Source organism: Triturus cristatus, chromosome 1_2 (assembly GCF_964204655.1).
Source record: "Triturus cristatus chromosome 1_2, aTriCri1.1, whole genome shotgun sequence".
In the NCBI taxonomy this organism is placed as follows: Eukaryota; Metazoa; Chordata; class Amphibia; order Caudata; family Salamandridae; genus Triturus; species Triturus cristatus.
The window spans coordinates 1010266136-1010291797 of NC_140580.1; the positions used below are offsets into that span (position 1 = coordinate 1010266136).

The window sequence follows — 25662 nt, forward strand, 5'->3', positions numbered from 1 at the left end:
GTTTAGTAGATACAACTATTGTAGGTAGGTGCACACACCACACCCTCACTAGAATCATGTCCCTGAATGGAGATCACACTGATACTCCCTCAGGAGAGGAGAATCCTAGACAGATTCCCTCTAGATATGATGCATTCAATTTCCAGGAGATGAGACAACTGTGTACCTCCAGGAGATTAAAACAGGGTTCCAACCCTACCCTTAGACAGCTAGTGGAGCTTCTGGAGGCCTATGATGCTGAATGAGCTGCCAAGTATGGTGCCATAGCTGTAGATAAGGGTCCCCCCTCCACAGAAGAGACCCCTGACTTAACTGATACAGATGAGTTAGAAGAGACCTCAGAGGAAGAGGGAGGTAGCAAGACCCCAGTCAGAAGACTTAGTCAGGCTAACTTAAGCTTGCATGGGAGCTTGCATAGGAGCTTCCCTTACAGGCCCCCAAGTAATCTTAAAAAGAGAGATAGAAGGGAGAGATCTCCCTCAGGGGACTCTCTCCACTCCTACCACTCAAGAAGCTCCAATGCTTCATCCCACAGGGGGATGACTTCCCCCCCCCCCCAGAGGAGAGAGAATCAGGCCAGAATGAGGGAAGCCAATCTGAGGATTGAGAGGGAAGAACTTGCCCTTGCCAAAGAGAAGCTTGCTCTGGCCAGAGAGCAAACATTATGTGGGTCAGAACCCACTGGTGGCAGCAACATTCCTAAAGATAGGGATAGGTCTTATGACCATAGAAACCTAAGCAAGATAGTCCCCCCCCCCATACAAGAATGGGGATGACATCCACAAGTGTATGACTGCTTTGGAGAGGGCCTGCAAAGTACAGCAGGTACCCCAGAGTCAGTGGGCAGCTATCTTGTGGCTCTCCTTTTCTGACAAAGGTAGAGACAAGCTCCTCACAGTTAGTGATGAGGATGCTGACAATTACAAAGTCCTGAAGAGTGCTCTGATAGATGGGTTTGGCTTAACCACTGAGCAATATAGGTTGTTGTTCAGAGACACCCAGAAGACACAGACACAGGACTGGTCTGATTTTGTGGATTGTGCCACTAAGGCTTTGGAAGGTTGGTTGACTGGCAGCAAGGTGCAGGACTATACAGGATTGTACAACTTGATTATGAGGGAGCAGATCCTTAATAATTGTCAAAACCAGCTTCTCCATCAACACCTGGTAGACTCAGATTTGACCTCTCTCCAAGAATTGGGAAAGAGGGCAGATAAATGGGTCAGGACCAGGATTAGGCCTAAGAATCAGGGTGGTGACCAAAAGAAAGATACCACCAAGCCTCAAGAGAAGGGTGGGGATAAAGCAAAAGAGAAATCTTCCTCAGGGCCCCAAAACTCCACACAGGGTGGTGGGTCCCAAGCTCCCTCCTCTACCACAGTTAAAAAGCCTTACTGCCATGAATGTAAAATGCCTGGGCATTGGAAAACTGACAGCAGTTGCCCAAAGGCTAAGAACAAAACTGTTCCTCCAATTACTCCTGTCACACCACCTATTACTGTCAGCAGTAATCCCCCAGGTGGTGGGAGTGCCCCCAAAAATTTGGTTGGGGTTTCTTGGGGAACACAGGGGGATCCTGGCTTAGCCAATTCCCCTACAGCAGCTACTCTTGTCTGTGATGGTGGCATGGGGTTTGCCAACTTCACTGCCTGTCCCAACACTTTGGGTAGGTACAGACAGGAGCCCTACATCAATGGTAGAAAAGCTGAGGCCTACAGAGACACTGGAGCTAGCATCACTATGGTGGCCCATAGGCTAGTTCCCTCTGAGCAGCTTTTGCCTGGTTTCTCATACCAGGTAACTAACATTGATGGCAGACAGAACAGTCATCCCATGGCAGAGGTATGTCTCATCTGGGGAGTTGTCACTGGCCCTAAGAGGGTGGCAGTGCCCCCAACCTTGCCTGTAGACTGCTTACTGGGGAATGACTTGGAACTCTCAGCTTGGGCTGGAGTTGAACAAGACACCCATTCTAAAATGGTAGGCCTTTCACAGAAGGGTAGTGGGGTTGTGCCAGCCACAACCCCTGTCCAAGTAGTTTTCCTCCCTGAAAAGGTTGGAAGGGCAGTGGTAGCCACAGCCCAGGCAAAGACAGATTTCCCTGTAGAGATTGGCAGAGCTGTGACAGTCACAGCTCAAACCCAAACTGAGTGCCTCCCTGGAAAGGTTGGCAAGGCTGTAATGGTCTCAGCCTATACTCAGACTGACATAGGTGTAGTGAAGCCTGAAACTATGGATCACTCCACACAAACAGAGAGTAGTGGGGAGGAAGAAAAGTTTCCCTCTCCCCAGACATTAGGAAAAGGTCAGCCTCCTCAGGGATCTGACCTCACCCCTTGTGAAGGAACTGCCCCAGAGGTAGCCAGGCCTGGCCTGGCAGAGTCTCTGATGTCAGTGGCCCCTTCCAAGGTGGGACCCAGTCTGGTGCAGGTAGCCTGCCTCTCTCTACCCTGCCTCAGTCAGCCCAGGGCTGTAGAGGTCAGGGAGGCCAGTGGACCCCAAGAGGGCCCCTGTCCACAAGAACCCCCCATCAAAAGAATGAGGATTGCCTGGCTAGTAGCCCTAGCCAGGTGATTGTTAAAAACATTCCTGAGGGATCCCCTTTTCAGGTAGTTAGGGACCTCCCCCAGAGGGATTCTGTTGGGCACAGGCAAACATGGGACCTTAGGGCCCCAAACCTGACCTGTCCCTCCAGTAAGCCCACAAAAGGGACCCAGCCTCCAGCTTTAGGTAGCCAGAGGCTGACCGTGAGAGCACAGTGCAACTCAGTTAAAGAAAGAAAGGCATCCATGGTGGAGGATGATTGGAGGAAGCTGAGGCCTCACTTTGAGGCCACTCACTTCAGTACTCCATCTCAACACCAGCCTTTTACTTTGCAAAGACACACCAAAGGTAGAGATTCCCTATGGTGGAGACCCTATGATACCTTTAGGGTGAGGGATTGCTTAGTGGACCATGAGACAGGGGGTAACCATGCCAGTGCTGGTTCTTCCTTATATGGCCACTTAGGCAATAGAGGCTTACCTTGTCAAGGACAGCCTTATCTCCTTTCGTTTGGGGGGGGGGTTGTGTAGGAAGGTGGATATCTGACTATGGTTACCCCCAACTTTTTGCCTAGTGTCTAGCTGGTTTTTCGACTTAGTTGGCCTGAGATCCTGCCATTCAGGGTCTCGGGCTGTCTGCTCTCTCTTTCAAATGGACTCCATGTACCCTAGGTACATACCCAATTGGTAAGGATCACCTTATCAGACCCTGTACAGTGTACCCTAGGTACCCAGGGCATAGGTGTACCCTAGGCCTACCTGGGGCTGCAGCATGTATTATGCCACCCCTGGCCTGGCCTTCCAATCAGACACAACTGGCTGATCACTCAGCTGGGGCAAGGTCGTGTAATCACCCCTTGCTTAGATATAGTATACCTATATCTACCCTTAAAATAGACACATGTGTACCTATCAGCCACTCCTATGGCAGGCCTTAACAATCCTGGAGGCAGAGTGCTTGGTAACATGTGAACATGTGAGATGGTGCTCTAGCATGAGCTGAGCCTGTCTGCAGCTTTCGGAACCATGTCCTTATAGCTGTTCTATGATATAGCCTACCATATACTCTTAAAGTACCTTATAATCTTAAACGGTTATGGTAACTATGGTTTGGCTTTATCAAAACATGTCGTGTAAGGTGTCTAACACTTTGGAATAATACCCTCATACCATTTCTGGTAAGGAGGATATTATTCCTCCCTTCTAGAGGGAGAGACATGTTAAAATCCTACTTTGCTGTTTAACTCTCACCAAAGCCTCAGCATCACAAAATGGATGCTGCTGCCACAGACACGAGTCTGACCTACTGCTGCTGGGAGCCCTCCCAGCCAGGGAGGCCTGGACAATAGGTTTCCTGCTTGAGGAGGTGCTAGCACCTCCCCAGACAGACTTTAGTGTATTGGGGCAGGGAGGGCTGAAAGGAATGAGACATGCCTGGGGCACACAAGGTGCTCCATGCATAGTCTAGTTCAAACCGGTGCTGGGGCACTCCAGCCCCAGCTCTGGCGCGAAACTGGACAAAGGAAAGGGGGTGTAGCCACTCCCCTTCCTGGTCCCACCCATAGGAGGGACCTTGCAGGTAGCCCAGCCCACTAGCCCAGTATATTAGTAGCTAGTTGGGCCCTGCTAAATTAGATTATCCTGAACCTGCAACTTGAACAGAAACTCTGGACCTTCAACATTCGACGAAAGAAGAAGACTGAAGAATCTCCCTTGTGGCCAAGGAGTGGCTACCCTGTGCAAACAGGCACCATCAAGAGACTTACCCTTTGCTTTGCTGAAGTTCTACGAGGGACCGACTGCAGAGCCCGACCAGAGCCTTGACTTCCAGACTTCTCTGACCCTGATCCACATCCACAGCCGAGCTGAGATCCGTGGAGGCGATGAGAGACGTGGGTCCGGCTACCTGGGAAAAGTGGCGAGTATCTTCCAGCGCAGCTTCTGAGGTACCCTCGAAGTTGTGCACCGGGGATTGAGAAGCCCCAACCCCAAGCACCATCTGCACCGAAGATCAGCCTCCCACACTCCACGAGTCCTGCGTGGGGCCCTTCTGCATTTTCCTGCTTGCGGCATCTGTCCGGTTGCTTGCCCGTTGGCTAGCGGCCTTTGCGACGACACACCTTTGAATCTTCACTGCTGGTTTGGCTCCTCGAGACTGGCTTCCGCTTCTCTGCAAAAGAGAAGCACCCCAGACCTTCCTGGTCTGCACCAGAAGCAAGTCCTCCATTCTTTGTGGGTTCCACTTGCCAAGGCTTGGTGAGTCCTGGTTCGACTTCGACGCCGCCGACAGCAAGAGCCTTCGTGGGACAGCTCGCCTCCTGGTCCTGGTCGTCCTCGACGTCTCCTGGTACCCGTGGCTGCTGCGACAAGCTTCACCTCTTCACCTGCAATCTTCACGACATCGCCTGGTTCCTTCCTGGTTCCACGTGGTCACTGGCTAGTGACCCAGACTCTGTCCCTTCTGCTTGCAGGTACCCTTCCTTCTTGATCCCGGCCTTGGGATCCACCGGACACTCTGCACTGACTGCCGGTCAGCAACTTTCCTTCAGGCATCCATAGAAGTCCACGACGAAACCCGACACAAGTTCACACCTATGCACCCGCAGCCCGTGGGCTAGGTAACTTGGGTACCTCGGTGCTCACAAGGGTATTGACTATCCTAGGGTCTAGTTTCCGAGTCTCGACTTTCTAGCTATACCAGAAGTGTCCTAAAACTGCTTATTTGTAACTGCTAGTGATTCTGTCGACTTTTACGCATTACGCGTGAGTGTTTCCACGCTGCACCTGAATCCCGTGGGCCTCCCACTTCCTAACTGTTGGTAGTGTAGTGTAGCCCCAGCGATTCCCTAGGCCTAGGCCTATTCTACGTCCGTGATAGTGGTCCTAATACCACTTCTTTAGTATATGGTTTGCGTGGCCCCTAGGGCCGAACTGTATTACTTACCTGTGTGACTTAATGTATGCTTGAATAAGACTGTGTCGTACTTACCTCGAATCTCATAAAGAGCGCTGAGGGTTTGACTAGAATAAATACACTTTATTTTATATATATATCTGTTGTGGTGTCCTTTCATTTGGTATTCAAGGGATTATATATGGTATCACAGCTGGCTTCACATGCCATTCAGAGTTTAGCCTAAGACTGCTTTTGTCCATGCTACCACTAGGATAGCTGGTCTATAAGGTTGACTTTACAACCAATCACCATAAGGGTTGTTTGGACTGATATAAGGTGTACACTAGAACTAGTGACATCATACATCAGGCCAACTTCTCACACAGCGGGTCCGGGAAATTCAGGCTCTGATTCCCATCTTTCGGCCTCTATCCTGGGTTTCGGTCAGGTTGGTGCTGCGGCTTCTGGGGCTGATAGCCTCCTGCATACTGTTGGTGCATTACGCCAGGTGGCAAATGCGGGCTCTGCAGTGGGACCTGAAGTTTCAATGGGCCCAGCATCGAGGCAAACAGTCCGACCATGTCTTGATCTCGGAGGGCACAGCGAAACAGTTGCAGTGGTGGCTCACGGACCGGGATTGGGTCAGGGGCAGATGCCTCTCCCTACCCCAACCGGAGCATGTAGTAGTGACGGACGCGTCCCTCCTGGGATGGGGGGGGCCATATGGGAGAGGCGGAGATCAGAGGCCTCTGGTCTCCGGCAGAGTCTCAACTCCATATCAACCTGTTGGAGCTGAGAGCGATCCGACTTGCACTGAAAGCCTTCCTTCCCTCTGTCCGGGGAAGTGTCGTGCAGGTGTTCACGGACAACACCACCGCCATGTGGTATTGCAACAAACAGGGCGGGGTGGGGTTGTGGACCCTTTGTCAGGAGGCTCTGTGCCTCTGGACATGGCTGGAACACCAGGGCATCATCCTGGTGGTTCAACATCTGGCGGGCTCTCTGAACGCCAGAGCGGAAGAACTCAGCCGCCGGTCCATGATGGATCACGAATGGTGTCTCAACTCCGAAGTGGCGCAAGGTCTCTTTCTGCAGTGGGGAGAGCCTTGGTTAGATCTATTCGCCACCGAAGAGAATGAGCAATGTCAGCAGTTCTGCACGTTGGAATTTCCAAGGCGGCACTCGCTCGGAGACGCTTTTCGTCGCGAGTAGAGTTGTGGTCTGTTGTACGCCTTTCCTCCTATACCACTTCTGCCTAGAGTGCTGAAGAAGATCAGGCGCGACCGGGCCCAAGTCATCTAAGTGGCTCCGGATTGGGCACGAAGGTACTGGTATCCCGAGCTACACAGTATGTCAATCGATCCTCAGATACGACTGCCTCTTCAGGAGGACCTACTGTCGCAGCAGCAGGGGACGGTCCTCCACCCGAATCTGTCCAGTCTCCACCTCCATGCGTGGAGATTGAGCGGCGACAGTTGATGCCATTTGACTTGCCTCCTGAAGTCTGTGATGTGATTCTGGAAGCCAGGCGTCCCTCCACAAAATCGGTATACGCCTGCAGGTGGAACAAATTTGTGGCATGGTGCACAGCAAAGGCTGTGGATCCCCTTTCCGCCCCTCTTTCTGAGGTTCTACTCTTTCTTCTTTCTTTGGTCCAGCAGGGCTCTGCTCTGGGCACCTTGGAAGGTTATCTTTCTGCAAACTCTGCTTTCTTACGGCTTCCTGATCAGCCTTCTCTTTTCAAGTCCCCTGTTGTTTCGCGCTTTCTTAAAGGCATTACTCACATGTTTCCTCCTGTCCCCTTCGTAATGCCTCAGTGGGATTTGAATTTTGTCCTGACCTTTCTGATGAGTGCTCCCTTTGAGCCCCTTCACAATTGTCCACTTCATCTTCTGACTCTTAAGACTGCTTTCCTGGTTGCTATCACCTCGGCTAGACGGGTGAGTGAGCTCCAGGCTCTGTCATCTAAGCCTCCCTTTCTTTCTGTTCATCCGGACAAGGTTGTCCTCCGGACTCGTCCTTCTTTTCTTCCGAAAGCAGTGACCCCCTTTCACATCAAGCAATCGGTCACTTTGCCCACCTTCTTTCCACCTCCGAATCCTTCGAAAGAGGAAGAGAGGCTCCACCGTCTGGACCCAAAACGTGCGCTGTCCTTTTATTTGGACCGCACCAGACAGTTCCGGGTGGAAGACCAACTTTTTGTTGGATACGTAGGTGCTAAGAAGGGGAGAGCTGTACACAAACGGACCATCTCACGGTGGGTCGTCTTGTGTATAAAAGTTTGTTACTCCTTGGCGAAAAAGGACCCTCCTGTTGGGCAGAGAGCCCATTCCACCTGGGCCACGGCGGCGACTACTGCCCTGGGACGGGGAGTTCCCTTGCAGGACATCTGTCGGGCAGCGAAGTGGGCCTCACTGCACACGTTCGCACACTGTTGCCTGGACAGCCAAGTCCGGAGAGATGGCTTCTTTGGCCGTTCTGTTCTCCAGGACTTTCTGGTGTGATCTTGGTTCGCAGTCCCACCACCGGGGTTGGTATTGCTGGGGTATCTATTCTGAGGTGAGGAATCTAACTAACGTGTTTCTTTCAGATGAACAAGTTACTTACCTTCGGTAATGATGTATCTGTAACAAACATTTGTTAGTTAGATTCCTCACCGACCCACCCATCCTCCCCGTTCTGCGAACTGACATCTAGGGTTAAGGTTATCCTTTTCAGGCCCCTAGACTTTTTTGGCACCAGTGTCGGTCTCTTGCATGACTCTGCATTCCTGGCGCGGAAAGCTATGTACAAGAACTGACGTCGGCGCGCGGGGGCGGCGTCTGAGTGCTCCGATGACGTCATTCCGGCGCACGACGCCAACGACGGACGCGGAGCCACAGACGACGCCTAGCGATGCGCAAGGGGTATTGCTACAAAAATCTTTCCGGATCCAGCCTGACGCCTGGGGATATTCTAAGGTGAGGAATCTAACTAACTAATGTTTCTTACAGATACATCGTTACTGAAGGTAAGTAACTTGTTCTTCTAGTAATCAGCAAATTCTTTAGTAATGTCCAAGGGGCAGTGTAACAGCAGGCCAGTAGTGCTACATATTGCTAGGATCACTGAATTATTTTATCTCTATTTCATTAGAAGAGCCAATAGGCATTCTCCTTTTTCACCTTTTTCATAGTGGTGACTCCAAAGGTGGGAGAGCACCTTCTCTGTGCTAGTGGTGTAGATTGTATCTGATAAGAGACATAGCCGCAGATTCCTTACCTTTGAACTTCCAGGTGTCAGGCTGAATCCAGAAGATTTTTCTCAGCAGTACACTTGTGCGCCCGTAGGTGGCGTTGGTCAACTCCACATGACATCGTCAGCATTGTGTTAGTCGTCGTTACGTCCAGGTCATCAATTTAACCGCCACTCCCGCGTGCTGACGTCAGTTCTTTTCCTTCCACGCCATCAGCGCCATCCGTTGAAGAGAGCTAACCCCTGTCATGTTTGACAGACTTTCTTTTAGACTTTTGGTTGATTTGTTGGTGTGTAGGTGAATCATGTCGAGTAAGAAGACTTCGGGGTTCAAGCAGTGCGGCGCCTGCCACCGTGCCATGTCAGTCATTGACCCCCATTTGGTCTTTCTTTGGTGCCTGGAGTGCGACCACGACTCCAAGTTGTGCTCCAACTGCCGGCCCATGGTGCCGAAGGCTTTGAGGGAGCAGTCCCTAAAGCTTCTCGCGGCCCGGCGTCCTGCACTGCGGAGGTCGCCTCGTCGGTCTCGATCCTGGTCCAGGTCTTGGTCGAGAGGAAGGTCCAAGCACCGCTCCGGGGAATCGAAATCTTCTTAGTCGAAGTTGTCGAACCCCCGAGTGGCATGGACTCTGTCCCCTCTACTCACAGGTTCTCCTCTTCAAGAATCCACCCTTGGATTCCACCAGACTCTTACACCTTCTTCACCAGCGGCATGTTTACTGAAGTCCTCCATTGTGGTCTATGGCGGTTTTCAACGCCACTTCGGCCCTCTGCACCCGGCTTCCCTTGTGCAGGTATCCTGATTCATGGGGTATCCACCGGTGGGGTGACTCTCCAACCTTCTGTCATCCATGGGGTTACTTCAGGGTCCTCTAGGAAGGGTCCTTCTTCTTCAAAACTTCAACTGCGACTTTCCCATTGACTTTTATTGAGTATGAGGCTGTGTTTTCACTCTGCACACAGCCTCCGTGGGGTTTCTGGGTACTTATCTGTGGTGGTTCCTTGTGTCCCCGCTCTTCTAAGTCTACTGGTCAAAGTCCCAAATTCGGGTGCAGTTCGCATTCCACTTTTTTAGGATATTAGTGCAAGGTGCTTCACTTAAATAAGTGTGCACCATATACTAAGCCAGCCTCCTACACCCACCCACCCACCCTGAACATTTACTCTAGTTGATGTCCATCTATGCCTCTTGTTGTGCTATGCTAGATCTCTTGATCTAGTACGAGCAACCTCTCATATTCTGCAGTGTTCCCTTTCTATAGCTAAGAAATGCTTAAATAACAGTAAAAGGATACATAGCTGTTATCAGCATAACTGCTACCCTTCTATCTAGGCTCTATGTTCAATAATCCTTTGGTTAGTCAGTTTCTGAGGGATCTTCAAAACAGATTTAATCCCACACCATTTTTGGTCACCCAATGTGGCTTGAACTTAGTTCTTACATTCCTGATGGACCAACCTTTTGCATTTCAGCATACTTCTAATTTATAGTTTCTTATATGGAAATGTACTTTTCTATTGGCTTTTACATTGCCCAGCAAGTAAGCGAGCTACAAATCTTGTGGTCTTTCCCTTTTCTATTTTCCTTAAGGATTGAGTGGGTTTTACAAGAAAATATTCCTTTCTATTTCAGGTAGGTACAAAATGTAATTTCTTGAATTGTTTGTTTACTTCTTTTACATCCTTTTAAAGAGGACGAATGCCTTCACTGTCTTAACCACCAATTGACCTTAAGTCATTGCATTGAGAGAATTCACCCTGTCAGGATTGATGGCAACCTTTTTGTAGGTAGATTGATTTCAATGGTTCTTAACTGTGGATGGCTGTGACAAAATAAAGAATTCCTAAATGGTTGTCCCTCAGAGTTGGTTGGTAAATCTGTACTTGAAGATTTCATTTTTAAATGCGTTCCACTAGAGGCACGGCTTCTACATTAGTCTCTATGAGGGCTTTTCCAATTCAGACAATCTGCAACCTTGATACCTTTCTTTAGCCAGTTCATTTTCACAGTTTTTATTGCCTGGTATCTAAGGAAAGAGATGAACTTAAATTTGGAAAAGCGTAAAGCTTTTCTGTATCCTTTTGTACCATCCTTCTACCTATACTGCCTTGAGATGTGTTCACTTGATGAGTGTGGGAGCCATTTTCATTAGAAGTAATTACTTACCTCTAAGAATGTTCTTTATGATTGTTACGGTCACTCCTCCAGATTACTTATAGCCTTCCTTCTTGCGGATAACTTTGATATTCTCACCTCATATTTTTGTTAGATCAATCCAGTACGCCCATTGCGTGGGGCGGGGGGGCTTGGAAAGTATGGACAGACCGACTTTACCAGACCTCAAGTTCAAGTATATGCCAATGGTATATCACTTCCTTTGGAGTTGCTTGATGCCACTCCATGAGTCTGTCAGATGCTTCTTCGTAGCACTAGTGGCCATGCATCACTAGAAAACAAATCCCAGACTTATTCTGGCCCTTGTAAAGGGGTTCACCTAAGGAATGTATGGAATCCACAAAAAAAGAACTTTACAGAAGATAAGAATTTGTTCTTCTGTCAGTCAAATTTATTCATATTATCCCTTCTTTCATTAGCATGATATTTTCACCTGGGGACTGAAGTTTTCCTATGTTTTTCTTTGCAGGGACTACAAGGCTTTGATGGGCCTGAAGGCCCAAAAGGAGAGCGTGGGCTTCCTGTGAGTACTGTTCTGTTGATTTAATTTCTCCCCTATTTTTCCCTATCACCTCCGCTTCTCTACCCTTATTTTTCTAAAACAACATATTTTCTTCCGGCACTCGGTTTCCGCATGCTTATCTGGCAAATTATTTTTGAATGTCGCTCACTGGCCCCACAGAATGTAGTATAACCACACTCACAATATTTCTGGCCAATACTGTCAAACACATCAACTGCAGAGAAGACTCTTAATTTGTCATCACTGTGGTTGTGTGTGCTTAATTGTCATGGGCTGACAATTTTAATTTCACTAAAGTCACAGGCTGATATGGTCCCATACTTTGACTTATTTCTCCTATTATGCTTTTCAGTTTGTTCTGTCGTATAAAGTGAGCCCATGCTCTACCGTAGACTCTATAAATCCAAGGAATAGCTTTCTGTAGTACCTAGATTTCTTGATGAGTGAAATGTAATTGTATTCTCTCAGGGACCACCTGGAGCACCTGGCCCTCCTGGACCCTCATTTAACAGGAGTGCAGAGGAACTGCAGGTGAGTATTGTTTCGAAGGGAAACCTTATAAGGCACATACTGTAATACTGGAAGCAGACACAGATCCTGTTCTGCATGCCGTAGAAAGGGAAGTAAGCATTCTGGTACCATTCTCTTTGCATGTGTCCTGAGAAATTTTAGTGTGATAGTGTTTTGATGTGCTTTAATATTTGTGTCACTTGGGTTTGTAAGCATTCAGTTAGTTGGTTTTCTCTAGTTCTTTTAAAGGGCATAGTTACTTGCTTTTGGTTTTGTTGTAACTACCTATGCGATTCCTTATGTGCATGTTGCCTTAATTTTGTTTTGATGCTGCCATTTCCATCCATGTCGCTTTGCAGTACTTTGGTGTAGTGGACATTTAATGCTGTTAGTAAAACAAGAGTACCTACAGTTGTCTTTCATGACTGGAAAATGGGCATGCATAGCAATAGTAAGAACAATAAATTAGAAGGACCTGAGCAACAGCTTCACAAAGTCATGCAGAGGGCTTTTTTCCCAACCCACGCAGACACACACTGCATAGATAACAGAGACTAGAAAATGTCTCTTAGACATTCAGGCCTTTTCATCCTTCATTGTAACAATTATGATGCTACATTCTCTAGGTTTAAACATAAGCCTTCATAAAGTTCTTGATGCCTATTTGAATTGTAGTCCTTTTGAATGTTTCCTGAATCTTGACCCAACTGTTTGTTTCTAGTAGTAAATCTTTTGCATAATCTTTTGAATATTCTTTAGAATCATTTCCATAGGGGTCCCTCTTTGTTCCTGTACTTTGTGTGAATGACCAATATTATTAGGGATTGTTAAACATCTGTATTCAGTGTTGATCTTGTTGTTCTAATGCTTTATGTTTCAGGGTTTGCTTTATTCATCAGACAAACTGAATTATGACATGGTTTGGGCCGTCATGGAGAGCTTGGGGCAGGAGCTGAAGCTCCTCGTGAGTCCCCCAAATGGAACAAAGGAAAATCCAGCCACTACCTGCAAGGAGCTTCAGCTGGCACAGACACACCTACTTGATGGTACAGAAATACGAAAGCTGGGGAGAAAGTAAAGCATTAAGACTTGGAAGATAGTAAAAAAGTTGTGGTGTTGTGAAGTTCTCAACAGGAACTAGAAAGTTAAATCATTTGAAGCAACATTTAGATAGGACAATTAGCCAAATTAGCAAAAAAGCAAAAACAGTATTCCCTGCTGATACTGATTTAGGTTAGAAACATCACACAAAGTAACACTTGAACAGTAAATGTTTAAACTCTCCTCTGCTTTGTAATCTGGGAAACTTTCAAACAGAATACTTGTACTAGAGAAGTACGTAAACACTCTAAATGTAGATGCAAGTTAAGCTATATTTCACTGTTTATCATTTCATCTGAGACTGTTTATCTGGTATAAAATTAACTGCAAAAATAACTCTTTTATCCTACAGTCCAAAAGAGGAAGTGTAAGGAGTATGTTACTTACACTGAAAGCGTCTATTTGTAGTGTGTAGTGCCCCAAATTCACATGCTATGCACACTCCTGCCATCTAGTGTTGGGCTCGGACTTGACATCTTGTTTTTCTCAAAGAAGACTTATTGTTGACGTGACGTCGACTCTCCTCCTCTTCGAGAGTATGTCCAAAGGCTTCATTGTTAGATTGTTTTTAGGTCTCGCCTAGCGTTGCAGCGCATGCGCTTCTCGCTCTGCGAGCTCAATTGTAATCAAGGCGATTTCGGATGTGGAGTGGAAGCTCCGCCCATCCTTTCTATTGGCCGGCGTCATCCTTTATGGTAGACGCTGGCCTCCGATTCAAAGTGAGGCTTTTTGGTGACCGCCCTGTCTCCTTTAGGCCTTGCCCACCCGGACTGGATAGTTTGCTTGCGGCTTGAGACTGTCTCCTTTAATTAGTGGGTGAGCACTTATTTTTTACATTTGCTCAATGGCGACAGCTTGTTCTGAAAGGACTTTCTCCTTCCTACCTGATGTTTGCCTGTTTTGTTCCGTGTTTTGCTCCTGCTAACCTGACAGCGCAGTGTAACCCACACACGCTAGTCAATGAAATATTTTGCACAATCCATTAATTCATGTATTCAGATCCACAGTCGCACATGCTGTCAGAAGCATAAACATGTACCAACACCTCTCACCGGCACGGATATAAAAAACGGATTGCAAGAATGCCCCGGAATGGAAGAGCGCAGTAGTTAGACCCTTGCTAAAGAAGCCTTCCCTTGATCCAGGGGTTCTGAAAAACTTCCGTCCTATCTCACTGCTTCCGGCCCCTTCAAAGATGCTTGAGGCACATCTTAACAAGCATCTCGCTGCCTTTGTGGAAGGCTCGGGCTGCTTGGACTTCTCCCAGCATGGATTCAGGAGGGAATTTAGTACTGAGTCGGCCCTCACTATTGTGCTTGATAAGATCCGCACTAGAGTGGATGGGGGCCAGACCACCCTCCTGGTCCTGTTAGATCTAACTGCGGCCTTTGACACCCTCTCCCCCTCAGTACTTACATATCGTCTGAGGGAAGTGGGGGTGAGGGACGCAGCTTTAGATCTAATAACCTCCTTCCTTGAAGGAAGGGAACAAAGAGTCAAGCTGGGGGAGTTCCTATCTCCATCCCGACCGGTGCTATGTGGGGTCCTGCAGGGGTCGGCTCTTAGCCCGACCCTATTTAACATCTATATGACCCCACTGGCCAGATTAATTAGATCTTTCGGGATGGAGGTAGTCTCCTATGCAGATGACACCCAAATCCTCGTCTCTCTTTCCCATTCAGACGTACCTACTGCCTCCAATTTTAGATCTTGTATGGAGGCAGTTGGCCAGTGGATGGTTCAGAACTCACTTAAACTGAATGGGGAGAAGACTGAGGTGATGGTGTTTGGAGGGAACGAGAACATCTGGTCAGCCAGCTGGTGGCCTGACTCGCTCGGGGTGTGTCCTTCCCCCACGACATCTGCTAGGAATCTAGGGGTGATGATAGACCCTGCACTGGACATGGGCGGTCAGGTTAGTAGAACCATCTCTACCTGTTGGGGCTTAATCCATACCCTGCGAAGTGTGGTAAATAATTTAATTACCGGGACTTAATTTGATACAGAACATAATAAAAATAGCTCAATAAATAAGAGGCAGAATCCGTGGTATTAGAGGTTCGGAATGGGCTTTATTCCAATGGACGATTCGGAATCGTGGTCTCCAGGTTCCATCACCACGGAGGTTCAGGAAGTGAAGTACCTACATTATTGATTATTAATAACTTTTATACAATAGGCATTACAGCGAAGCAAATGCAAGAGGCGTAACAATTGATAGCAAAGATAACATTTCACATGCGTAGCTGAAGGAGGCGTAATTGGGAGTAACAAGGAAACGTCATTGGTTGTGATGTTACATATGGGTGGACCTATGAAATAATTTCGCAATGTCAGCAGAAATACTTTGCAGAGATGCGCGCGCAGCAGCATGACGTGTGATTGACGTGCAGCTAGGGGGTGAAGGGGACTTGACATTTAGCTCTACATGTGGCGACAGATGTCTGGAGGGTCAAGTCAACCTAATCCTAAATCATATCTAACATCCTATGTTTAAAGAACTATGTTATCCAAAAGAGAGGCCTTCTTGGAGTAGAATCTTATTCTATACTGACTATACTGACTGTTAGTGCGTGTACAAGCGTCTAAGTGTCTACACTAGATGCGAGGGCAGGAATCTTCCATAGTAACAGGGCTATGAATTACTTGCATAAAGACAGAGAAGCCGGGCCTTTGCTCGGTAGCTGGCAGAATGTTTACTTAAGCTACTAGACAGGAATGCATTGGGCAGGGAGCGGAGCAGATAATTTCCGAAGGTGAAATACAGTTCTTGGCAGGCAGCAAGCTGATGTCAGGCACTGTGAGCCGCGCAGAGGATGAGACAAAGTTCATGGTCACAGATGCAGGCTCAGACTGGAGCTTTCAGAGGCAGAAAGCAGAAAAGCTTGATGACAGGATCAGGGCCTACTTGCCTGGACTGTAAAATGGCATAAGTGAACCATATAAAGGCGGTGGCCTTTCGTACTTAGGAATGGAATATCCGGCTCATTCATGGCGGATCTAAAAGAGGACATGTTAACGGTGGACGCACATGTATTTGCGTCTTCATAACTGGAACTGGAGGGAACATACATGTACTTGTAACATGCACATAGAACCGTTGGGGTCCAAGATAGGGGACATAACTGACCAGAAAAATCCATATTTCCACATTCCCTCCTTGTCCCCTACTTGCCCGTCAAGAGATATCAATCTTCATTAATCCATTGATCTGTTCATATAGCATCATTTGTTCTTCTTTCTTCTTCCGGGATCTTGAATGAAAATCTTGATGTGGAATGCACGATGTGGCACACAGACCACAAATCGCTGGTCCACATTGCAGGCATAAGCAGCAACTGAATAGTATGAGAAGGCCAATACCTAGGAAGGATAGAACTCTCCATCCCCAGGCTGATAACACGCTCCAAAACCACCCGGACCAAGTCCAAGTGCCTGGATTCTGGTGTATCTGGCTCACAATCTTATGAAGGCGCGTTATGGCTTTATATACAGATGGCGAATTTTCTGGTATGAATACGCAACAACTTGATCCGATGACCCTACAAGCTCCGCCCCTATCGGCCAGGATGACGTCAAGGACAAGACGATTTTGAAGTACAACAATCCGCATAGCAGACTGCTCTTCTGTTAAATTGCCTAAGGCGGAAATAGTTTCGTTCACTACTGCTTCCAGTGTTCTAGTTAATCTACGTATCAGCTTACTATTAGTAACGGTACCTATATAGGGAAAGAGACCTTTATTGAAATCTGTGTATTTTTCCCATGCTGTTTCAGTGTAGTCGACTATTGGGAGATCTCTCCTTTCTCTATTGTGTACTAAATGAGTATTTCTGTGATAATCAGGAGGAGCTAGAAAAACAGGTGGCAAAAGGAATCCAATGTAGCAGGTACCATCCCAATCTAGAGGCAAACGTACATATGCCGTCTGACCACATATAAAATAGGAATGGCGGGAAGCTCTAAATGTCGACTTGCCTTGATCACTAAATTCTATTACAGTGGTGTATCTACTATGGCCCATATGTATGGAACCTTTCTTTCTTACACATAATTCACCTTTTACTGGAAATACTGACATGGCGGGCAAAGTTGGAGTAGCTTCGGATTCGATATTTAGGATCATAAGATTAAGCGTAAAGTTACCTAATCCATATACTTCATTTTCTAGATCAGTTCCTGTTCTTTTGGGAAGTCCCTCCTTGTTGGGGTGGCAGACTTTAAGTAAAACTAAGTTCAGATTTCCCCATACCCCATTGTCTTGATAAACTGCAGAATTTGAATCTAAGGGATTAATTAAACTAAACCATGCTCCACAGGAGCCGTTGTGTGTGAACGGGTATGGAAAAAGGGGTAGAATTCCTTTATAGTTCTGATAGGGAGGGAGTCGGCCACATATCCAACAATTTGTAGCATTGCTAACCTGATGGGAATGATGTAACATACTAATAAAAGTGTTATTGCGCAGCGCAAATCTGTATGACAATTCATGCGGAGGTAATTCACTAAAAGAATGTTCAGCAGTAACATTATAAACATGTCTAAAAATAGGATAACATATGTGCAACAATATACTTGCAGTAATTATTAAAAGACTTAGGAAAAACAAAATCAATAACGTCACTGTGCAATGACTACGCAGTGATTTACAGTATGTATGTCGTTTCAACATTTTTCGGGTTCTTTCTCTATTCAGATCTAAGGGATACATGTCAGAGACAAATTCAACCGCTTCACCTTGGAGAGGACTTAAACAATCAAATTTCCTGACTGATTAGATCTGAGTTTTAGTTTATAATGTTCGTGACTACCTGAGTCAACCAAAGGAAGTTTTGAGTCAATGGGTGAAGACACGCAAGGTATAGTTTTTATATCTGATGGTAATCCATAAAATTTCTTGATATGACTTGAATGTACCCAGCCTTTTCTGCCTTCGATCTTCACGGCTGTCCTTGTGGTGAGCAAGACCAATTGAGGCGACTTCCACCTAGGATCCAGCTGAGTCTTTCGATCAAAGTTCCTCACTAAAACGAGATCCCCCGGAATTACGTCATGGGGTTTCACCTCAGTGTTGTCAGGAAAAGCTGCAGCTACCTGTGAACGACAAGATTGTAGTGCAGACATCAAGGAAGCCAAATAATCTGTCAGCATATTACAGTCAATATCAGTTATTTTACGTGGTATAGGCGTCCCCCACATATTTGGTGGTCTGCCAAAGATCACCTCATACGGGGATAGCCCTGTTCGAGAGTGTGCTACCATTCTCATGTAAAAGAGTGCAACTGGTAATGCTACTACCCAGTCGACACCTTTCTCCCTGCATATTTTGGACAATCTAATTTTCAGGGTCTGATTATGTCTTTCCACGAGACCTGCTGCCTCGGGTTGTCGGACACAGTGGAATTTCCACTGATAACCTAACAAAAGTGAAAACGTGTTTCATTAGTTCGGATGAGAACGGCTGGCCGTTATCTGAGTAGACAGCACGTGGTAAACCGTATCGTGGGAAGAATTCTCGAACTAACTGTTTGGCAGTAGTCGGGGCAGTGTAATCTGAAACCGGGTACGCCTCTGTCCAACGGGAAAGAGCACAGACAACTACGAGAACATATTTGAATCCTCGACATCGTTCCATCTGGATATAATCCATCTGGAGGATTTCAAAAGGGTGATCAGGAGGCTGAAATCCACCCTGCTCTACGGGGATGCTTTTTCCTGGGTTAAACTGACAACAGATCATACAGGTACGAACTTTTTGTTTCGCTGCTGCTCGTAAATGCTTGTTGAACCAAATATGTTGAATGCTGTCTAGCATAGCTTTCTCTCCTAGATGCGCTGGACTATGGACAGTGTTAATAATGACTTGGACCATTGAATCAGGAAGGAACCACACAGATTTTTCCTTCGTCATCCATCCTTGATCCGTTTGGATCCCTCCTAATTCAGTCCATTTCCCTATTTCGTCTGGAGTAGCATGTGTCTGTATGTCAATTACATCAAGAGTGGGATCCTTAACCATCATGCAATGTGTTGGTGTCTGGACTATTGCCTTTGTCATATCGGATGTTTGAGTTTGAGCAGTCTGTTTAGCTGTTCTGTCAGCTAGATCATTGCCTTGAGAAATGATATCAGTGATTTTCGTATGAGCTTTGCATTTCATAATCGATATTGCAATGGGTAAGTGTATTGCATCTAATAAGGCATGAATGAGGGGTCCGTGCTGAATGTGGGCACCGTGAGAAGTTAAATAACCTCTCTCTCGCCACAGCACGCCGAAGTCATGTACAACTCCGAATGCATAACGTGAATCAGTGTATATGTTGACTCTTTTATTTGTGGCTTGAATACAGGCTTGTGTCAGAGCGATGAGCTCTGCTGCTTGAGCGGACAAGGTATTTATACACCTTGTTTCAATAATTTCAGTGTCTGTTGTGACTGCATAAGCGGCCACTAACTCTCCTGTACCTGTTCTCATACATGAACCATCTACATACAACGTCAGGTCTGGATCTGACAATGGGACATCTGTCAAGTCTTGTCTGGGTTTCGTCGTTATTGTAATAACATCAATACAATCATGAGCTAGTGGGTCTGTTCCATTTACAGGTAAAAGTGTGGCAGGATTCAATGTGTTACAACGTCTGATTTCTATATGTGGCTGAAACAATGTTAATTCGTAACCTGTAAGTCGCGCTATAGTCAAGTGTTGTGTTTGCGTTCGATTCACAAGAACCTCTACTGCATGTGGTACTTGTACTGTCAATGGATGTCCTAACACTATGGCATCGCTTTGTCTGATTGCTAAAGCTGTCGCTGCCACTGATTTCAGGCACGCAGGCAGAGCCTGAGCTACGGGATCTAATGTACTAGAAAAATAAGCACACGGTTTGTGTGATCCTGCTTGCTCCTGTGTGAGTACTGACAAGGCAGTACCTTCTCGTTCTGTAACAAAGAGTGTAAAATGTTTTCTGTAACATGGTGTTGCTAAAACAGGTGCTTGGCATAGAGCTTTCTTTAAGCTTTCAAAAGCTAGTGTGTGTTCCTGAGTCCAAGGGAGGACAGTCGATGTGGCTGCCTCCTGTGTTGTTAATTGAATGAGTGGTTTTGCTAGAAATGCATACTGAGGGATCCACTGCCTACAATATGAAGTGAGGCCTATGAAAGCCCGCACCTCCTTTTGTGTCTTGGGTATTGGCATATTTGCAATTAGCTGGATACGATCTGGTGTAAGCTGCCTTCCCTCCTTGGACAGCGAGTGACCAAGGTAAATAACTCGCTGGACACAGAATTGCAGCTTAGAAGGGGACACCTTGTGCCCCTTTTCGGCTAGAAATTGTAAAACCGTCAGTGATGCTTTTTCACATTCAGGTTCGCTTCGGGCGGTGATCAGCAGATCATCGACATATTGAAGCAGAGCAGTGTTGACTGGCATGTGTATACTGTCAAGTTCTCGTTTCAATGCTTGGCTATAGATGCTGGGGCTTTCTGTAAATCCTTGAGGTGCGCGTGTGAATTTAAAGCTACGTCCATTTAAACTAAATCCGAACAAGTATTGGCTTTCCGGATCTATTGGGACGCTGAAAAAGGCATTCTTGAGATCAATTACAGTAAAGAACGTTGCTTCGGAATCAATAGCTGTCAGTAATGAAGAGATGTCTGGAACTACGGGGTATTGTGGTACAATACATTTATTTAATTCGCGCAGATCAATAACCAATCGATATACTGGGGGAGCCTTTGGATCAGTTCGTTTAAGAATCGGAATTATCGGTGAATTACATACATTGGAGTCGGTCTCCACAACCACTCCTTGGCCGATAAGTTCGTCAATGATTTGCAGTAAAGCCATTACAGCATCTGGGGGTAACTTGTATTGTCGCATTCGTGGTAGTACCACTCCTGCCTTTAGTGTGACTCGATATGGCGTAATGTTCATGCAACCAACATCTGTAGGGCCTTGTGCCCATAAATGTGTGGGCAAATTCTGCAGTCGGGAATCCATGTCTCGAGACACATAATGACCTTTGAAATCACGTAAAAACAATCTTACTCCTTCCGGAGAACAACATATTATAGCTCCTAGAGCTTTCAGTGTTTTTATACCTAACAAGTTTTCTGGACATGATTTAGTAAGCAATAAATCTGTAGTTCTGGTCAAGGGTCCTATCGTAAGTGGAAGAGGCTGTGATACTTCATTAACAATAGGTTTTCCTGAAAAACCAAGGGAAATATTCTGTGAGCCTGAGAGGGGTGCCCCTGGAACTTCACTACGTTTTATAGTTGTTCGACTTGCCCCTGTATCAAGTAAAAATTTTCTATCTTGGCCTAATAATTCACTATGTACATAAGGTCCTTCTTGGTCTACAGGGACCTCGATAAGGGGTAAGTCAACTTCCCTCTCTAGGCTGGTTCATGCATATCGTTGATAATCAGGATAGTCATACTGTGCGGTCTGGTACAGCTGTCGTGTCGTGGTTTGTGTGGCAGCAGCCGGCAGCGCTGGTGCGGCTGGCACAAACTGTATAGACTGTTGTGGAGCTGGCATGGCTTGTGCATGCCGCGGTGCTCCTTGTTCATTCTGATCCTGTCTAGGTGGCCGTGGTCTTTCTTTTGTAATACCTATGGCGATATTACGCTTCAGGACTGGGCAGTCGTGTATGTAATGACCTTGTTGTTTACAATAGTTGCATGTCCCTTTTACAGGTCCTGCTGAATCACCGGACTGTGTCGTACCCTTTTTATGACCTTCAGCTGGAACTGTCTGGGAGACTAGCATTTTCATTTTCGTGTCTTTCATGCGTCTTTGTTCATGTTCTTGTTCTTCTCTAATTCTATTGTAATGGTACTGTAACATTTGTAACATTTGTGATGGGGTATTACCTTGCCAGGTACTCTCGAATTTTAATACTCTATTCTTCACTTGGGGCAAGGAATTTTCAACTAATTTTGTCACAAACAGATGTGGGTATGACTCGCTACTTGCTTTTATACCACTATTTATACCAAAACATTTTTCGAATCGGGCATAGAAATCACTAGTGTCTTCATCTTGCTTTTGTTTACAGGCTGAGATTGCACCCCAGTCTTCCTTTTTCGTAGTTAATAAACGTGGCAGTACCTGTACTAATAAACCTGGTAGTGCTTTAGTTTTGTCCCCAAGCCCCGAACCTGGACCTCGGGCCTTTTCTTCATTTTCTAATGCTGTCCAATCTATCTTTTGGTCTCCTACCTCCCACTCTTTTTCCTTGAGTTTTTCATAAATGCCAGCAGGCATTAATACCTTTAATATTGTCATAATGTCGGGATAGGTATACTCTCCCATGAGTAACATGTCTTTAATTTCTCGGTGGAAACCCGCTGGGTCTTTGTCATGACTGGGTACCACTTTCTTCATTTCTAACAATTCTATTTTCGATATGGGCGTATATACATATACACGTTTAAACTGATTGTCCTCGCCCTTTATTGGGTGCACTTCTCGTAAGGGATTCTGTCTGTCCATGTAATACATCGGTCTTTCCTTGATGGGCAGTGAAACATGTTCTGGACATACAAAAAGAATGTACTGCTTTCTGGATTCTAGTATTTCCTTAATTAACTTAGTACCTGAACCTCTCCATCTATTCGTGAGTAATTCAGTCAATATATCAGGTAAGGGACCAGGATCTGAATGTTGGCTTTTATATAGTATAAGAAGTTGTTGAATCATATAAATCCCAGCTAAACGCTGTTCATCTGGGGTGAGGTTCAAAAATGTGTGTGCTACTGTATCATCACCATATTTTCCGGGACTGTCAACCCAATGAACGGCTGACCTGGCTAATTCTTGTTCATCCATAGAATCGAGTAAATGATAACCCCTTCGTTCTCGCAGTAATTTGTCAGCGGCTTGGAACGAATGCTCGGGGGACCTTATATTTATTATAGGTGTTTGGAAATTCCTGTTATTATCTGGACATATCGGACGTATCCGGTCAGTAAAACATCTAGTACTATTACAAGATCTTCCTCTACCTACATAGGCTATCGTTTCTGACTGTCCTGTGGACGGTCCTGATCCTTCTTCCTCCTCATTTTGTTCAAACTGGTCTACCGCTAATCTCTCTTCGTGTAGGCGTTCTATTTCTTTTCGGATCTTTCTGCACATGGCTATTATACATTTTTGCCTATCATGTCTCCCTTCTGATATATTCTGGCTCCATCTGGTAAGAGTTTGCATTATTTCCGGATCTACCCCCGGTCGGTCTTGATTTCTGATTACGCAATTTATGAGGAAACGTAACAGTTCCCCCTGTATCTCCACTTTCTGGTATTCCATAGCTCTGTTAATACATTCAGAGTCTCGCCCCGTTTGGACATAATGATATATATTATCTAGATGCACAGTCATTCCTGGTAACTTCCCTAAATACACCGCGGCTCGTCTGACACGTAATGATGCCATGATCATTTCGTCCTCTTTGCCGGGCACAGGGTCATATCTACAATCTACCAGAAGTTCCTTAAGCGTGCGGGCATTTATGAGTTTGGGGGTACGCGGATGTGCTGACTCTTGAAAGGTAAGTTTATTTATTCTGGGTGGCGTAGAAAAAATATTGGTAGCACCTCCAGTAGCCCCGTCTGGAGTATCGGGCGTGAAAGGATTCGTAGAACGCGATACAGCAACTATAGGTGTGGACACAGCTATAGAAGTAGCTGTAGGAACAGATGTGGAAACGGACGTGCTTGCCGGAACTTGTGTCAGGATTTGATGCTGTAAGGATACAGATACAGGATCTTGGCGTTGAACCTCCCCGGCCAACGGTCTATGTGGGGCGGGGTTAGCATACTCGGGAGCTGCGTCATCTAAATATGAGGAAAGAAAAACATCTTCTGCGGTTCTAGGATGCCCCTTAGGATGTACTTTTATTGGAAATAATGGGGGTGGCAAGTCTTTTGGTATCCCCGCAGTAGCCTTAGGTAATCCTTCGGCCAGAAGGGGATACATACCCTTCATAAGGGCATGTCTTTGTCTGTCTACTTGTTCTGATTTCACTCGTGTACCTTCTTCAATTAATAGATTTTCTTGAACTTTATTTGAATTCTCTTTACTCTTCTCTTCCTGTCTACGTGCTTTTTCTGTACGTCTATACGATTCTTTACGCCATAATTCAATGGCGTCTTTCTGTGATTGTCTAGCTTTCTTTTTCCATAATTCTTCCTCTACTTTCACGATGCACTCTGCATCCCAGGTCCCAGCTGCGGGCCACCTCTGACTTTCTGGTAATTCCTTAGTGTAGTCTACCCATAGATCAAGAAATAATATAGCGTCTAGGCCGTGTTTATGATACATGAAGTACCCTGGAGTGTCCCTAGGAGGAATAGGAACAGCTTCTTCGAGTACCCCTTTTCTAGTTGTGATCTGTCTTAGTTTCGAAAAGAGCGGCATATTGAGAACTGGTCTGATACTTGGTCTTGAACAAACTTAATACAATAAACCACGATAATGAACAGTCATTCACACCACAATATGCAGGACGTATTAATACATTTAACATTTAACATTTTTAAATGAGCAACAATGAAGATGACGATCTAAGAAAACTTAATCATAAAACGTAATTCTCGACATTAAACGGAATTATTCTGAATTTATATACTTGATATACTAGATATACTGCTAAACAGTACAGATACACTGCTAAAACAGTGCAGACCGGATTTGTGTACCCAAACCCGTCTGGACCGGCACAACTTATGTGCACGCCAGAACGCCTCCCCAGTAATGGTACTCACCGGGTAGCTCGGAACGGAAGGCCTCGGAACGGAACTGAACTGGACCGGACTGGACTGGACTCGACAACTTCGGACACTTCAGGACATCGGAAACCTGGTGGGCCTCTGTATACCTCGGATCTTGCTCTCTCAGCTAGGCTCTGGTCGGGATACTTCGCACTTCTCACCGCCTCGTCTGGGTGTTGATCGCAGCCTCAGTCGCCCCCGCTAGACCGGAGGGAGATACAGGAAATCCTGCTGGTACGCGTTGTTGTCCGTCCAGCTGTGGCAGGAGACCGGGCCTGCAACGCACCGCCGGCGCGTGAGATGAGAAAGTGTCCCTGTTCGGGCGCCATTTATGTGGTAAATAATTTAATTACCGGGACTTAATTTGATACAGAACATAATAAAAATAGCTCAATAAATAAGAGGCAGAATCCGTGGTATTAGAGGTTCGGAATGGGCTTTATTCCAATGGACGATTCGGAATCGTGGTCTCCAGGTTCCATCACCACGGAGGTTCAGGAAGTGAAGTACCTACATTATTGATTATTAATAACTTTTATACAATAGGCATTACAGCGAAGCAAATGCAAGAGGCGTAACAATTGATAGCAAAGATAACATTTCACATGCGTAGCTGAAGGAGGCGTAATTGGGAGTAACAAGGAAACGTCATTGGTTGTGATGTTACATATGGGTGGACCTATGAAATAATTTCGCAATGTCAGCAGAAATACTTTGCAGAGATGCGCGCGCAGCAGCATGACGTGTGATTGACGTGCAGCTAGGGGGTGAAGGGGACTTGACATTTAGATCTACATGTGGCGACAGATGTCTGGAGGGTCAAGTCAACCTAATCCTAAATCATATCTAACATCCTATGTTTAAAGAACTATGTTATCCAAAAGAGAGGCCTTCTTGG

At 46.1% G+C, this 25662-nt stretch overlaps 1 protein-coding gene across 3 annotated transcripts in view; it reads left to right on the forward strand.

The window, feature by feature from the left end:
• The window catches only part of LOC146868589 (uncharacterized), a 1503661-nt gene that overhangs the window by 1354524 nt on the left and 123475 nt on the right, over nt 1-25662 (forward strand). For all 3 annotated transcript variants that reach the window (XM_085611695.1, XM_085611716.1, XM_085611727.1), the window contains 3 exons: nt 11319-11372; nt 11841-11903; nt 12763-12928. In XM_085611695.1, coding sequence (XP_085467821.1) covers nt 11319-11372; nt 11841-11903; nt 12763-12928 — 283 coding nt within the window. The remainder of the gene's footprint in view (nt 1-11318; nt 11373-11840; nt 11904-12762; nt 12929-25662) is intronic.